Below are 15,614 nucleotides of genomic sequence, written 5' to 3'. Positions count from 1 at the left end.
CCTTCTGTTATGTACAGAAAATGTTTTATCGATGCATGACAATGACAACAAATAATTTATTTTGTATTGAAACGAATGATGACGACGAATAATGTATGTTACAAGATGACATTCAAAACATACACAAATGTTCAGTGCTTTCAAACAGTGGATAATATTTGAGAGGAAATTTGTATCAACTCTGCACTGAAGAATTCTACAACTGTTCTGAAGGAACCTAATTGATGTCACTAAATGTATTATGCAAGATGCTATATGGATATTTTTGAAAATTAAAAAGGAATAGCTGAGTAATTGCTTTTGACAGGAAAAAAATATCATTGTGTTACCTAGAAACTGAGTCACAGGAGCTTTTGTCTTAGACAAATACAACACTAAATATAGGCTCCAGATGGAAAGACACATATGTTGACAAACAGATGGCAAAAATTCATTAAAAGACCTTAGACTTCATTTGCATGGGACTTCAAGTGTAATTTCATCAATTTAGAAATTCCCAGCTGGTCTACATTAATTGCATGCATACTTACAACACTGCAATTATGCATATTTTGCCTTTATGGCCAGCCATTAAAATTTTCCTATTTCAAATAATAATATACTCCATTATTTATTCGACATTAAATTGATCTCCGAAATTGCCTTTTTCCCACAGAGAAGCAGTATGTGCACATTGGCCATTAATATACAGATAACAGTACAAAAATGTATTACTAAGTGTATTATAATGCATGCCTGATGATGTGCTGTTTTGAAGTACATGTACTCAGAACTAGAACTCAGCACAAAACAGACTGTCAAGTACCAAAATCCATATATATAGCTCATGGTGGATGTACAAGATGGTTGAAATGCTGATGTAGTTTTACTATCACAGGTGGACCCACTTTCTTTGTGTTGTGCATGAATACATACTGCCTACAACACATGTATTTCTGTCCCCTATGCTCTTCAAAATGGAAATTGTTCTCAAGAGGAACTCACTTATCTGCTGTCAGCATCTCATTGATTCACTACTGTTTTATATCACTGCTGAACGTTCAACATGGCATTTATGAGTTCAAAGGGAAAATATAAATATATGTCAAAGCTTCAAAACTAACCATGTTGTGAATCTGACAGTTGTTTTGATCATACACATTTAAAAGTAATATCCGTCCAGAAAATGTTAATACTCGTAGTATTCATGCTCAGAATTGGGACTCTTTCTACTGTTTGTGGATACAATACTACAGTGACTGCAATGGTTTACAGATTAAACTTATTAATGTGTCATATATAATCAAATTTACCACCATGAAAACATTTACTGAAGTAAAAAAGAATCTGACAGGCTTAAAAAGGTCACCATATTTTCCTGAACTCTGACAAACAATTACACAGAAAACGTTTGATGATTGTTATCATAGCAGTGTATTTTAAACATTTTGTAATTTTTACAACATTAAACGATCTGTCTTATGCTAAAAATAGTGGTGTCTATGCAAATATGGACAAGACAAAATCTACAAAGAGCATTAAAAATTGTTTTAATCAATAGAGGTATTTGCTTATGATCGCGTCTGCCCTCCTACATTAATTAATGTGTCTTCATGATTATTTGATTTTCATGAATACTATATGATGGGTTGCCTGAATCAATAATATAAAGTATGTGTCTACATGTACTTGGATATTTTTCCAGCTTATGCTTTTTTTTTGGCTGTCAGACATCACAGATACTGTACAAGTGAATAATGTACATATGAATAAGCCTTTACTGTGTTCAAATATTGCTCAATATGAAAATATATGTGCATACATGTTTGTACATTGGCATATCCAGTCGTCCAAGATCCATCTCCACAATTTCTGGTTTTGCTATAAAGAAGAGTGAATTCACTACTTCACTGGTCACATGACAACTGTATACAAACACCCTTGTATGACAAGTATAGGCACTTGCAAACTAGACCACATCACTACTAACACATACACACAACAGGCAGATGCATTTGGCACCAAAGGAAACTCATCCCCTGACTATTACTTCCATTACATCCCAAGCTGAAACATTTCTGTGACTAAGGTACTTTCTATTGATATGTAAATGTACTAGCGTGTGGTAGAATAATTCAAGTCGATGATACATTTACTCATGAAACAAAAATACATACATTTCACTGCCTGGTGGACATTCAGACAGATACATGTCTGTATTAAAGACTAGCAGTAACTGAGACTCAGGCTTGGAGGGAACAATTCAGTATTTCGTTCACAAGTCTAGCCTGCCTGCTATCTATCATCACAGCTTAATATTTATATCACTGTATTATGCAATGGCAGAAATTTTTTGTCATAAATGATAGGTGTTTGCCGATGGAATGCATCTCAACTGTTTTAAATCATTTCTGTTCTGCATGGCCAACTGCCTTGGGTATTGTTCCTAATTTAAAACCCTGACAAAAGTTACATATTTCACATTCCCCGTGGTAAGAAAAAACTGACGTGATAATTGATTTGAAATTTTGAATGAGTTCATGATACAGGTCAGCTTGAAGGAAGAGTTACATCTGTACATGTCATATTACAAAACTGTCACTGGATATGAAAGACAAGGGTTGATTGTAAACAGAAACTGATCAAAAAAAGATAATTACAGATCCATATTAATGTAATGGATAGTTAGAAAATTTAAAAAGGGCGAAACTATTGAAAGAGATGATTTAACACTTAACATACCATAATGTATTACAACAGTATACTTGTTGTCATTGATGTAATATAGCTTTGAGGGTCTGTGAAACTGTAATTGTGCTCCAATCATACAAATAAATGAAACAGTTCACATATAAGACATTTTTCTATAAAAGCCACAGAAATTAACATGTGCTGTGCTACCATCCTGCAAACAGCCTTCTATGTTGTTGAATGATACTAAATTGTTAAACAGGACAAGCAACAAAGCAGTTCCATGGTACACCATGGGAAATTCTAAGGTGAATGGTAGTGGAAATGTTAAAACTGTTGCTGAATTCATTATGAAGGAAAAGCAAATTGTTATAGGGAAAGCATATGTATTTTAAGCGGTGGAAAGTTTCAAATGAATGAACTGTATGAACTTTCTCTCTTATGGATTGAAATTGGAATAGTTTTAGCAGGAATAAAACAACTCTCTTTAGGAGCACTGAGATCAGGAAGTTCCTTGAAAGTATTCATTACTACACATTTAGCAATTCCATCTAGGGTAGCAGGTGTTGCCTGGTGGTGGGACAGTCTTTGAATGCATTCAGACACTGCTAACATGTGCTGCTCTGTAAATATCATACACACATGTCTACAAATTAAAGTCGACATTATGGCGATTTTGTCAATCAATCATTGATATGCCTACATTAATATTTGAAATTTAATTATATTAGCTACAACAGGGCTTTCAAATTTCTTTCCTCCAATTTTTCTGTTTATATTGTAGAGATCATTTGCAGTTACTAACACCGATTACATTTTACAAGCTGTTCCTGAACGAAGACTGATTTAGGGAATTACTAATATATACATGAACATTAACAACAGGAGTATTTTCAGAAAGTTCGTAATTCAGTAGCATGTCAAAATGTACTTTACACAAAGATGTATATGCTAGGTTTTTGCTTTCAACCACAGTGGCCCTTCAGAGCTGCTAGGGGACTGTATTGGTACAAGACATATTAAACATTATAGCACAGGAAACGGTATTAGTTGATGACCAATCTGGGCAGACGGAAACACACTTGGATCAAAGTTAAAAGCATCACAGTCAGCAGATAAAAATGCACCGTCATAGATTGTTGAAATTTGGGTTAAGAAATACCACTTGAAATAGAGCGCTGACCTTAGCCATTGCTTAGAGGCACACCTACATGTAAATGTGTACATGACATAAACACACTACCAGACACATAGTTACTGCCTTGGTAATTACTTTTACATCAGATACAAGTATGCCATCTTTCCTAAACAACTTAAAAACATTCACAAATATTTTCTGACCTGCCTGTATGTTTTAGCACATGCAGGGTGGAAAAACACTGCTCCAATCACCCACAAAATAACTATGACACCAAACAAAGCTAAGAATTCCAACATCTTTGCTGGTGGAATCTCACTGACGAGACTTATTATCTACACTGTGTGGATGCCTATGTGAATCTAGCTCATAGAGGCACACAGATTGTTGTTCCAAATTTCTTGGGAGGTCAGTACACAGGTGCCCATCCCCCTGGAGTGAAATTCAGTTAGGCTGCGTTCACAAAAAATGGTTAGGGGGGGGGCTGGAGGAATTCAGGGGGGGATTCGAATATTTTGGGGGTAGTGGAGGGGGGGGGGGACTCGAAAATTTTGCTCTACCTGTAGGGGGGACTTGAAAATTTTTGGGTCCCTTTTGAGTTTGACATTTTCCAATTCCAAGTTTTTGTAGGTAATTCAATGAAAAATGAATACCATTTTTTATGTCATCAAAATGTTGTAATGTTAGTAATAATTTAACAAAATCTAGAATCATTTTGTCACATTTCATGACTTTTATCTTGAAAAAATCTAAACTCTAATTTGTCGTAAAAAACAAACTTGAGCCTCGTAACAGGGCAGAAGCTGCAACTGTAAATGATTTCTGCAATATTTCTATGCAATATAACAACTACAGTTTCTTGCTATCTCCCTACAGCATGCTCAAACACACAATATTTAGTTTGTCGACAAAGCCTGTATATATAAATATAAATATGTATTTTGTGATAATTTAATTGGAGTCCAGACTGACAGTCAGTTGTCAGTGATACAAATGCATGGTACACATATATAGGCTGTGATAGCAAGCTGAATACTGGACAATTCAACATGCTGTAGGGAGTAGAACAAGAACGCAGTTGTAAAACTGAACAAAAATATTGCCAAAATTATCAAAGTTAATACAGCTACTGCCTATGGGTAGTGTCACTATCAGATACTACCCTGCTACTGCAGTGTCACTGTCACTGCATACCTGAACAGTGACAGAGACAGCTCTGACTCTGATGTACATGGTAGTTGAAGAGGAGTTTTGGTCAAATGACACTCATGACAGTGAAACCCACTTGTACACAAGATCAGGCCAGAGAGCAACACATGGAAGAAAACATAGAAATGTGAATTCTGGCATATGAGAATAATCAAATATTAAAGAAAAAAGATAGGGTCACCATGCTTGATTTTCTAAATTTTCACACTCTTGTTATAAAATGATACATAAGTAAAACATTGAATAGTAAAGACTAAAAGAAAAAATATGTGACCAAATGGAAATATTTATTTTTTAACCAAATTTGCAATTATCACACCCAAAATTTCAGAGATTAAAACATTTATATTTGATGGAATATTTTAACCTTCCGGTATTGTCAATTTTGAGTAGCATCTAATTCATATACGTCTTGTAGTTTTAAAACAATTTTTTGGTAGGTCACTGTGCAATAAGGCAATTAGCCAGAATTCACAATTTTCCTACTCTCTCATGATTGCATTTTGTGTGCTCTTCAACAGGAGCAATTGACTTGGCCAAAGTTGGATTAACTCAAGTTGGCTTTTAGACCAATAAATCTAAAAAATTCACTGATGCATTTAAAGAACTTGCCTTGGGAATATGACTATACAAAGTGCTAATACAGGTAGTGTTGAACACCTGTGAGCAGTACGGCGCAATACATGTTTATTCTTTCTGCGCTCACATCCTTTACAAATATGCGGGCCTGTGATAGTTTGGGGGGGGGGGGGACTTGAAAAAATTTTGACCATATAGAGGGGGGGCATTTGAAAATTTTTTAGGGTACTTAGGGGGGGATCTGAAAAAAAAATAAGATTTCAATCGAGATTCCTCCAGCCACCCCCCCCCCCCCTAATCGTTATTTGTGAACGCAGCCTTATTCTTGATGTTCAGATGTTTAGCTCAGGTTCTGCCAATTAGCAGCACTGTCAGTTTTGTTTGTCCACTGGTTCCATGGTCAGACATTAAAAATAGAACAACAGACTGTTGGAAACCACCGTAATGGCAAGTGACATTCTAACTGTACTGCAAATATCACCCTTGCTGCCATAATAACTTTCAAAGCCTTCCGGACAAACTATCAAAACCCTTTCACTGCTATTTCCTGCGGAACAGACAAAACCTTGCCTGAGAGAACAATATGAGGGGACAAGAGTCTACCATTACAATACTTATCCAACACATCTGAAGTGTCAATCACTTAAAGGAAAAAAAATACAATCTCATATTTTGAGGTACTTTCCTGATACGTGCATCAAAACTTTGAACCAGAATTGAGGTGGATGGGTGTTGATCTACGCCCCAAGTTTTCAAAGGAACATGTATATGCTCAGCAGATCAATAACCCCTGCTGTAACAATTGCTGAGAACACATCCTGGCCTTGGTCTAATGAAATGTTACATCTGATTTCACTAAAGGTATTTTGGGGCAATGTGATGGAGCATAGTAATAACAGTTTCATTGGCCTTTGGTCTAACTGCTGACACTGATCTCAAATCCATGAGATGTCTTCCACAGATCTGCAATGATGCTTTGGGCAGGCACATGTCAAATATGAAAGGTCATCAGACTGCAAGCTGGCTGGTGGACCCTCCGATAGCACCCAAGGTCTTGCGACGCTCTGCTCTATTTAAAACGGAAAGCTTATCCAGTTGCATTGGCTGGGAGAGACAGCTGTGCAGAGCAAAGGGCAGCAGCTTACATTGACTAGGTTGTAATGTACACCTTACAGACAATAACAAATGTAACAAAATTCATGTGAACATTTCACCGATTAGCTACCTGAAATGTATTTTTGAGACAATCATAGAACATAAACGTTTTGAAAGATGTCAAGTTGCCATTTTATCTACACACATGAAATGTTTTCACCTTTTCTTAATTTGTAAGGATTAAAGGGTTGTTTGGCATGCATTCAAGCATTTCTCTCTGGTGTTGAAATTCTTGAGTATGATATATTACTGTGAACAGGTGTCATATTTCATAGAAACCTTGGCACTACAGAAACCAACAACAAACAACTTCAAGCATGAAGAATGTACTTACATCTTCTGGGGTACTTTCATTAAGTTTCACATTACCTTCAGGATTATACTCATTCTACACGATGGGAAAAACTACAAAAGCCAAGAGATAAAGGTCTCCAGAATGAACGTTTTGTGTCCAGATGAGATAACTGAAAGATGAGAAACTTACTGAGACTGTTTTCTTGACTCGTAGTGATGGTCCAGGGTGTTCTTTATCATTGTAGATATCTGTCAGGAACAGGGAGTTAATCAGTGTGCTTTTACCAAGACCAGACTCACCTGTGAAAAGAAAAGTCAAAGTTAACGAATTTCACTCACATTTTAAAAGTGCTTGGTAGGTGATCCGTTCCTACAAGTAAGCCCTACATGGAATTACATCACTTGACAAGATCGTACAATTAGAAAAGATATCCTCCAATGTATTTGTTGCAGTTCTCTTTAAATTGAAAAGAATGCAAACCCTGACAAAAAATGACAGTACATGTATGGTGTCATGTTGTTCACATTCTTGCATGATATGTATGCATCTAATTGTACATGTACACAGCACAGTCACAGTGTACTGGTATACGTCCATCATCCTTGCATATTTTCCTAAACGAACCGTTGAAATACCATAACATTAAAGTAACATGCATGTCCATACTGTACATGTAACACAAACAACAGTCAAACCTTACTTAACTGTGTAAAAGTTTCCATCAAGGTTTTGCTAATCAGCTTCAGAAAGTGAACTCTGAATCTGTTTTCAGTAGATTCTGCATGTCTGTTTGCGTCATCTACACATAAATGGCTGAAAATACCAGTCACCAAGGGCTTGAATGTCCAAGGGTGTAACTAATCACGCCTTCACTTTAATTGTTTCAATTTTGTACCTTCATGAACATCTAACTTCTAACTACAGAGCAATTTAAGTTTCAAAACCAGACCTCTAAATTACAGTTTTCTTCCATTTGCAATCAAAACACAACTTTTACCCAAGGCTGGTGCAACATTGTGTTTGCACTGCTCACCATCACTGATGCATACTGAAGGATGCATGCATGCTTTGCTTGCTTCAATGGTAAAGTTGTGAAGACCTGTTAGCACATGCATGAGTGAACCACAAACTTTCTTTTAGAAGACTGTCAAGTGTCGAAATGAAGATTGCAAACTGAACGATGGGAATTGCATCACAGAAGGATGGGGTAAGGAAGCATAAAAGAAAACACTAGATTTACTGAAGAAGAGAGGAGATAGAGGAAAGATGGTATGAGAATCAACAGAAGAAGAAATTTAATATTTTAGATGTTTACTGGCTACACATAATACATGTACACCAATAGAACGTATTAAGCTGTATGTTTTGTTCCACATTCTTAATCCCCTTTCACCCATGGGGCTACAGTTCACAACTCTCAGGTTGAATGTGGGTAAAAGTGAGATCAGTATTCAGTGAACTTGGAGTTCAAAGGGCAATTACATGTACCTCTTTGGCTTCCTAAACCTCAATCATTTATCTTTTTCTCAGTTCACACTACCTTCATTCAGCAAGTTCTGTTTGATTTCATAAATCGTTCATTCAATGACCATCTGCACTTTGAATACAAATTACAATTTTGGAAATTTCAAAAAGGAATTTTATATTGCAGTTTGAATATGTGAAGTATTTTGCATATGTTCGGTAAGACAGAATTTGGCCAGCAGAAGGCTGCAATTTCAGAACTGCATTACTAGTGAGACAAACTGGCTCACATGAAAACTGACCATTTTGAATATTTTCTATGTGAAATTAATGCTTAAACCTGAGGTTAACTTTTTGAGAAGCTACTGACAAAGGACATTTGCTTCTAAAAACAAAGGCAATTAAAAGGTTCAATGTTATGTTATTCAGACATGGAATGTGTAGTTGGAACATTACATGTGTTTTCTTACCCTGAGAATAGCTCTGGTTCTTTGTTGGCAAAGAAGGAATTCTCTGATACCATTATATCTCAGCTGACAGAAATCAGCTTAGAACGATCACAAGTAATTGTTCCAATTACCCGTCATTGTCATACCTTTGTTACAGCTATGTTACACCAACTGAGGATCAGTGCTGGGTTTGTCGTTATGCAACTTTCCCCTTTTCTTTTATTCAGAGGTGCAACTGATCAGCAGACACTGAAGCAGAAATGGCATCTACTCTCACTGCTGGATGCCTGACTGCAGTGTGTTCCCTATTTCACAGCCTGATGAACATGACCATGATGTCAACTTCAAATTAACGCTACTGTATCACAGATAAACACTATCTGTTGGGAGAACTGTGGGCCTTTCAAGACTCATTTTCATCATGAACATTGCTGGCAAGCTATTGGGAAATCTACCCATTCTATGAACTGTCATTCTCATTTGAAACTCTTCTGAAGTTGAAATACTATCATTTGTCCATGGACAAACATAGAATGAGATGAAAACATATTTGCATATTACGTTACAAACAGAAATTTGTATGTGAGGCAAGTCATATCTCTCTGATCATTTATTTATCACTTTATATACTTATTTATTCACTCATTTAGTTATCTATTTTTTCATGCATTCATTGAGCTATTATTTACTTGTTTAATATGAAGGATACGGAAAATGTGTAGATAAAGCAATAAACATCATTCATGAACTATTGTTTTGTATGGCTTCAACACCTTCACTTGATAAAAACGATGCCTAGCAAAATACAAACAGAGTTCATTCCCACTTTACCTTAGTAACCATTCATTCATAGCAAATGCTCATAATTTATCTCAAGAGGTACTTTGACAAAGCCCAGGGTCACTGATCTATTTGCTTTTGATTTGGAACCCAGCTGGCAAGCTGCCAAGACAGATTACGTCATACTCAAACCACTGCTATAATTACACATTAAATTATAGATTCATGATGTAAATTTGCATATCTAGATAGATCAACTGCATAATGCAATTTCTATGATGAATGTTTCCACTTTGTGATTGTGACACTAATTCAGAGATAGTAACCCATCCTTTAATACAAGCTACACGTCTACATGCATGAAATCTACATTTCCAAAACAAGATTTCAGCCTGATATTATTACTATATATGTATCCAATACAATTTCAATGAGAAATGTTGCCTTAGTAGCTTTTACAAATCATGAAGAATATCCATAAAAAGGTGGGCAATCTTGAAGTTTTACCCGGCACAACTTTTAACAACCTCCAGCCTCCAGCTAACAAACCTTGTTGTCAATTTATGGAGCCATCAAAGCTCTGGATATCAAGATGATTTGGTGTGACATGCGCAATACAAGTACCTATAAAATTTTAAAAGGTTTATCCTTATACAAGATTTACTGCTTCACATGTGTTCCTTTTTAGTTTGGTGTAAAAAATAGTTGACAAACAAACCAAGCTGATATTGACCTTGACAGAAACCATAATGAAGCCAGATGCCTGTTCTGTTTATCAAAGCTGGGGGTATGATCTGTCAACAAGGCACTGGCCTGACTCTACATGGGAGTTACAATTTCATCTGTGTTGTGTCATGAATGATTATGATCTTACAATACTAACGTATACATCACATCAAATTCCACTGGTCTACCATTCAAGCAATGGTGATTTTTGTCACTTGGAAGCATGGAAACCCATTGCAGCTTACGGCACACTGACATGGAATACCATATTATTTGGAACGTTCACAACTGTTACAGACAAGTGCATGTTGCAGGCGCTAGGCAGGTTTATTCTGATAAAATATTGCCTTTTGGCAAACCATAGCTCAGATACCAAAGCAACCAAAACATTTCCATAACAAACACTGTTATTGGTGTGATTCACAAGTCATGAACGTAGCCATGGGGTTTCAGATCCTATGATCCCTAACAAAATTGGCTTTTGGCAGACACAATCTGAAATCAATGACTGCATTCCATCTGAATGCGACAATACCTGTCAACAAAATGACAGTGATTCATTCTTCAATGTCAAAGGCAACCCACTGTCCCCTGTATCATTGCTACTTTTCTCATAACATGTCATGGAAGTATCGTTCTACTAGACTCATCTTTACAATCACAAATCATGTAGGGAACATAAACCTACACATACAATACACATATGTCACAAAATGTGTAATATCAAGAAATGCAAGAACAGTAATACAATTTTGAGATTGTACACTGCAGATATACAACACATCACAGTCAGTTCTAAATGATAATGCATACAGATTACCACAAGCAGGTAAAGCTACAGAATGGGATTGTTAACTATGTAACTATCTACATGTATTGGGTCAGTGATGAACGCTGGTATGTAGGCCAAGGAGCAGACGTGTCTCCATGCTTGACCCCACTATGACCTCTAACAATCAAGCGTCCAGGTTTCTATTGACAAAAAATCTGCACAAGTAACTTGATATGATACCATGCACGGCAGAACAAATACAACCTAAAAATGAAGAAAATTTCTTTACAACAGGAAGTACTTTTGACATTTCATTGATAAACAGCAAGCATGGATAATAGTTTCTCACTTGGGGCCATTCTGTGTTTGGTTTCTTTCTCTTGTTGACATTTACAGTTACTGAGTAACGCAATAGAACTATAAAACTAACAGGTGCAAATGCACATTTGCGAGCTTCATATATTACCTGCAACTTGTCAATACATGTTTTTTGCTGTTTAACATTTCACAAATGTTTAGAAATTATGGCAACAAAACCATGCTATATCAGCATCAATATTCTTATCACTTTAATGGTCTTATATTACCAGGCAATAAACACAGGATAACACAGCTTCTATTTGAAGTATGCAAGATCCGTTGGTATCTCTACAAGTAGCTTATTTACATGTCTTGAAATTACACACTCTGTCACTGGATCACATTTTGCCCGATGAAACATAACACGACTGCCCTTCGGAATCAGGACAGAACATCGAAGGTCACTTGTGAAATCTGGATTGAAGTGACGGCAGTATACTTTGATATACAGGGAAAACAACTCAGGACACATTAAGTAATTAATTACCAGATGGAATTGTAAAAGATGGTAACATTCCTGTGTACATTGTTTTAGCTCTGGGACTGACTTGACAGATACATGTATATCACTTCACTGTTGAATATTCAAGTGTATTGGAAGGTGCCGACTGGATCAAAACTTGTTGCCAAAGTGCACTTGACCATTAAGAGTGTCTAATATATGTGCAAATCAGGGAACTGCATTTGCATCTGCTGGGTGGCTTGCATACATGTACATGGGGAAATGTCCCAGACAGACACCATGCTACAATTCACTGGGTAGACCTAGCAATAGCAAAGTGACCTAAACAATTGATAGCCATTTTATGTGTGGCACAGAGACAAAGCCTACTTCTAGACCAATGTTGGCACTACTTGTATCTGCATTTGTACACTAATGAACGCTTGCTACATTGCTTTTAACATAATTATTCCACACACAATGACAACTCATGGATCTGAGCCAAATTACTTCAAAGTCAGTTTCCTGGGATGTACATCCTTCAACTGTACAAGATCTCTCTCACAACTATTTTCACAGATTTGAGTCTCCTCGTGAAAAACCGGATTAATATCAGAAAAGACGGTTAAGCCACAGAGAAATGACGAAAGTACATCAGTCTCAAGACCATCCTGTGATCCAGATTGCAAATTTGAGCTTTAGGGCAAGCTTTTGGACAGGAAACATCTTGAATTAGTGTCAACTTTCTTCTCAGTTTTAAGCCATGATAAACACAGTGGACATGTATGCGTATGTAAAATAATGTGAATACTGTGACTTACAATACAGTCTATGCAGTTTTTTAATCAAAGTCAATTGCAAAGGAAATGAGTCAGTTAAATGCAGACAGTTGGATCACACTGATTTCCCAGACTGCTTGGCTTTTGTTGTGTAGACTATTGACTAGACACATGGCCTACGTCAAGACATAACATATTCATGACTGTTGAAAAGCAAGGGCTGTAATTGCAAGGGTACATACACACATATAATTGACAAATATTCTACAACACTTTTTATGATAGCTAAAAACATGCGTCAAACTTGACCTACAAATGGTGTGAGTAAATGCGGATTCTGCGGAAATGTTCTGCCCTAGGGAATATGATACTCCTTGTTGAAGTAAAGGCTTCATATGAATCACAAATCTTGATGAGTCAGCCAGTATTTCTTTTCCAGGTACCTACAGTGTGACATTTCAGAGAAGTGCCTGTAAATGGAACTACACGCCTGTATAGCTACACACAACAGTTACAGCCTTCTATCTATTCAAACCTAGGCAACACCCTCACTTTTTAAAACATTTCTAGCACTGCTCATAAACAAATGATGCAGTTTAGTTTGCACATTAGCCAAAAAATGTAAATTTGGATTCATTTCATCAAACAGGATTAAATGAGATGTGAAAAATGACACATGCATACACATGTAATTTCAATGTCCTAGCACGGAATAAACATTGAAAGAAATCACTTCATGCATGTCTGACAAATGTCCATGGTACAAATACACTTGCTGAACATCAATTGGTGATCAACAGCCACAAATCTCCTGCACTTTGCAGTGGCATTAACAGAAGATACATCTGAGTAGTTTTGTGAAAACATGAATACATTGTTAAAAGCTGTGAAATGTTTCAGCTTTATGGACTGCAGGGCCATAGCATACAATTGCTGTACGGTCTGGCAAGGGTCAAGCCATAAAACCATTGGATAAGAGTACACTCACAAATGAATGCTTCACTGAACACTTCAACTAGTTCAGGGATCTATAAAAATGGCCTCAATTCATTGACCACAAACAGATCTCTTCGCTAAATGTAGTCTGTGGTCATCCCGCCTATACAGGTCCCCTGCTCAGATTTTAATGAAATGCTGAAATATCACTATTTCTGTGAATTACTACATAGGTAAATTGTTACCCCTGTTACCCTGTAGTTTCATGTACATTCTCCAAAAAAAACCCAATTTATAGGAACTAATAATCTGATTGGCACGGTAGCGTCATATGAATACATTAGCATTATTGTACTTTTTTCTGTTTTGTTTTACTTTAGGTATATTATACATGTAGCATTGACCCGAACTTGAATATTGTTATATCATGCCTCAATGGCATGCTATTTCATTATATTGTTTACAAGAACATTGTATTGTTTACAAAATTCTCTACAAATATGGCTGAGATTATTCTGCATACTCCTTTAAAATTTTGCAATTGAATGTGACATTCTGTAACTGTGTATTGAGAAGTACATGTATATGGGCTTTGAGAGTAACAATGTGGTTGAAGTAATGGTGTCAGTAAGATATATCATTATGTCACAAATTCAATAAACTATTCCTTCTCCTGGTGATTTCATTTTACACTGATTTACCAAACTGGGGACTGGACAAGGATAGTCATGTAAATTCAAAGTTGAGAATTTATTGTCAAATATTTACAAATACTACAAAAAATATAAATTTTGACGAACATTTGAACAGTCTGTAAGAATTTCATCTTCTTCAGAGAAAAGATCACGTTGCTGACATCAAACATGGACACATGAAATGTTAAGGCGCACTGCATTTGAGAAAGTGACTTTGACATAAACACATCTATCGGGATGGATATAAATGTTTTGCAATGTTTGGAGGTCAAATGTGATTTATTCTTACATACACATCAGAATCAACACGTTAAAATTGTTGCTGAAATACGGTGTAAAATTTCTTGAGTTATTTGTGACTGTATATATGTATAGCATCACAAAGTAACGATGTGATAGTTATCAAATGCAGCACTTTCAAGTTAAGATGTTACAGTCATAAAAATCTGATGTACACTTACAAAGAAACTCTAAATATTAATTTCTTAATTCTTAATTTTTGTCAGTGCACTTGAAAACTATCAGTACAGGTGTATCTCTCCACAGTGGCTGAAACCTTATCAATTGAATGTATGTGACACTCTTATTTCAGTGAGTCTCTGACTTTCTACCATTTCAAGTTTTGAATTACAAGATTTGATAAACTCACTAACTGAATACATGGGGCCCGGGGGCACCGACGTCCTTTGTACCTCCTTACTGTTTATTATTTGCCATAAATGTGAAATTTGGCAAAAAGTCAAATTGTTTGGACATAAATGAAAGTTATTTGAACTGGTTGGTTACTGCTCCAGCATAAGTTCAAGTGTGGATTCTAAGTATCAACAACCTTGATATGTGTGAAAGTGAATTAAGAATAAGAGATGGGACTACATAGGATCAACAATCTCTAAAACAGGAAAAGGTGAACTTATATGATACAGAAGGGGAGAAATTTAGCCACAAACTATTGTAATATAATGGACAATGGCTAATCTAAACCAAATTACTTAAACTGGATTGTTGGCATTGATTACACATGTATTTATTGTCCATCAAATAGGAAATAAATTTGGGCCATTGACTAAAAAACATTTGCTTGTTACACTCACCACACTTGTACTTAGTATTTGGAGTGTACACCTATCTACAATACAATGATAAAAGTTTGGACTCTGTAGGTCAA

At 36.1% G+C, this 15,614-nt stretch overlaps 1 protein-coding gene across 2 annotated transcripts in view; it reads right to left on the bottom strand.

Annotated features, from left to right (window-relative positions):
• The window catches only part of LOC139147200 (septin-7-like), a 55,482-nt gene that overhangs the window by 21,012 nt on the left and 18,856 nt on the right, over window positions 1–15,614 (bottom strand). For both annotated transcript variants that reach the window (XM_070718187.1, XM_070718188.1), the window contains exon 2: window positions 7,236–7,345. In XM_070718187.1, coding sequence (XP_070574288.1) covers window positions 7,236–7,345 — 110 coding nt within the window. The remainder of the gene's footprint in view (window positions 1–7,235; window positions 7,346–15,614) is intronic.

This window comes from Ptychodera flava, chromosome 13 (assembly GCF_041260155.1).
Source record: "Ptychodera flava strain L36383 chromosome 13, AS_Pfla_20210202, whole genome shotgun sequence".
Lineage (NCBI taxonomy): Eukaryota > Metazoa > Hemichordata > Enteropneusta > Ptychoderidae > Ptychodera > Ptychodera flava.
This window is presented reverse-complemented; position numbering and strand designations above follow the sequence as displayed.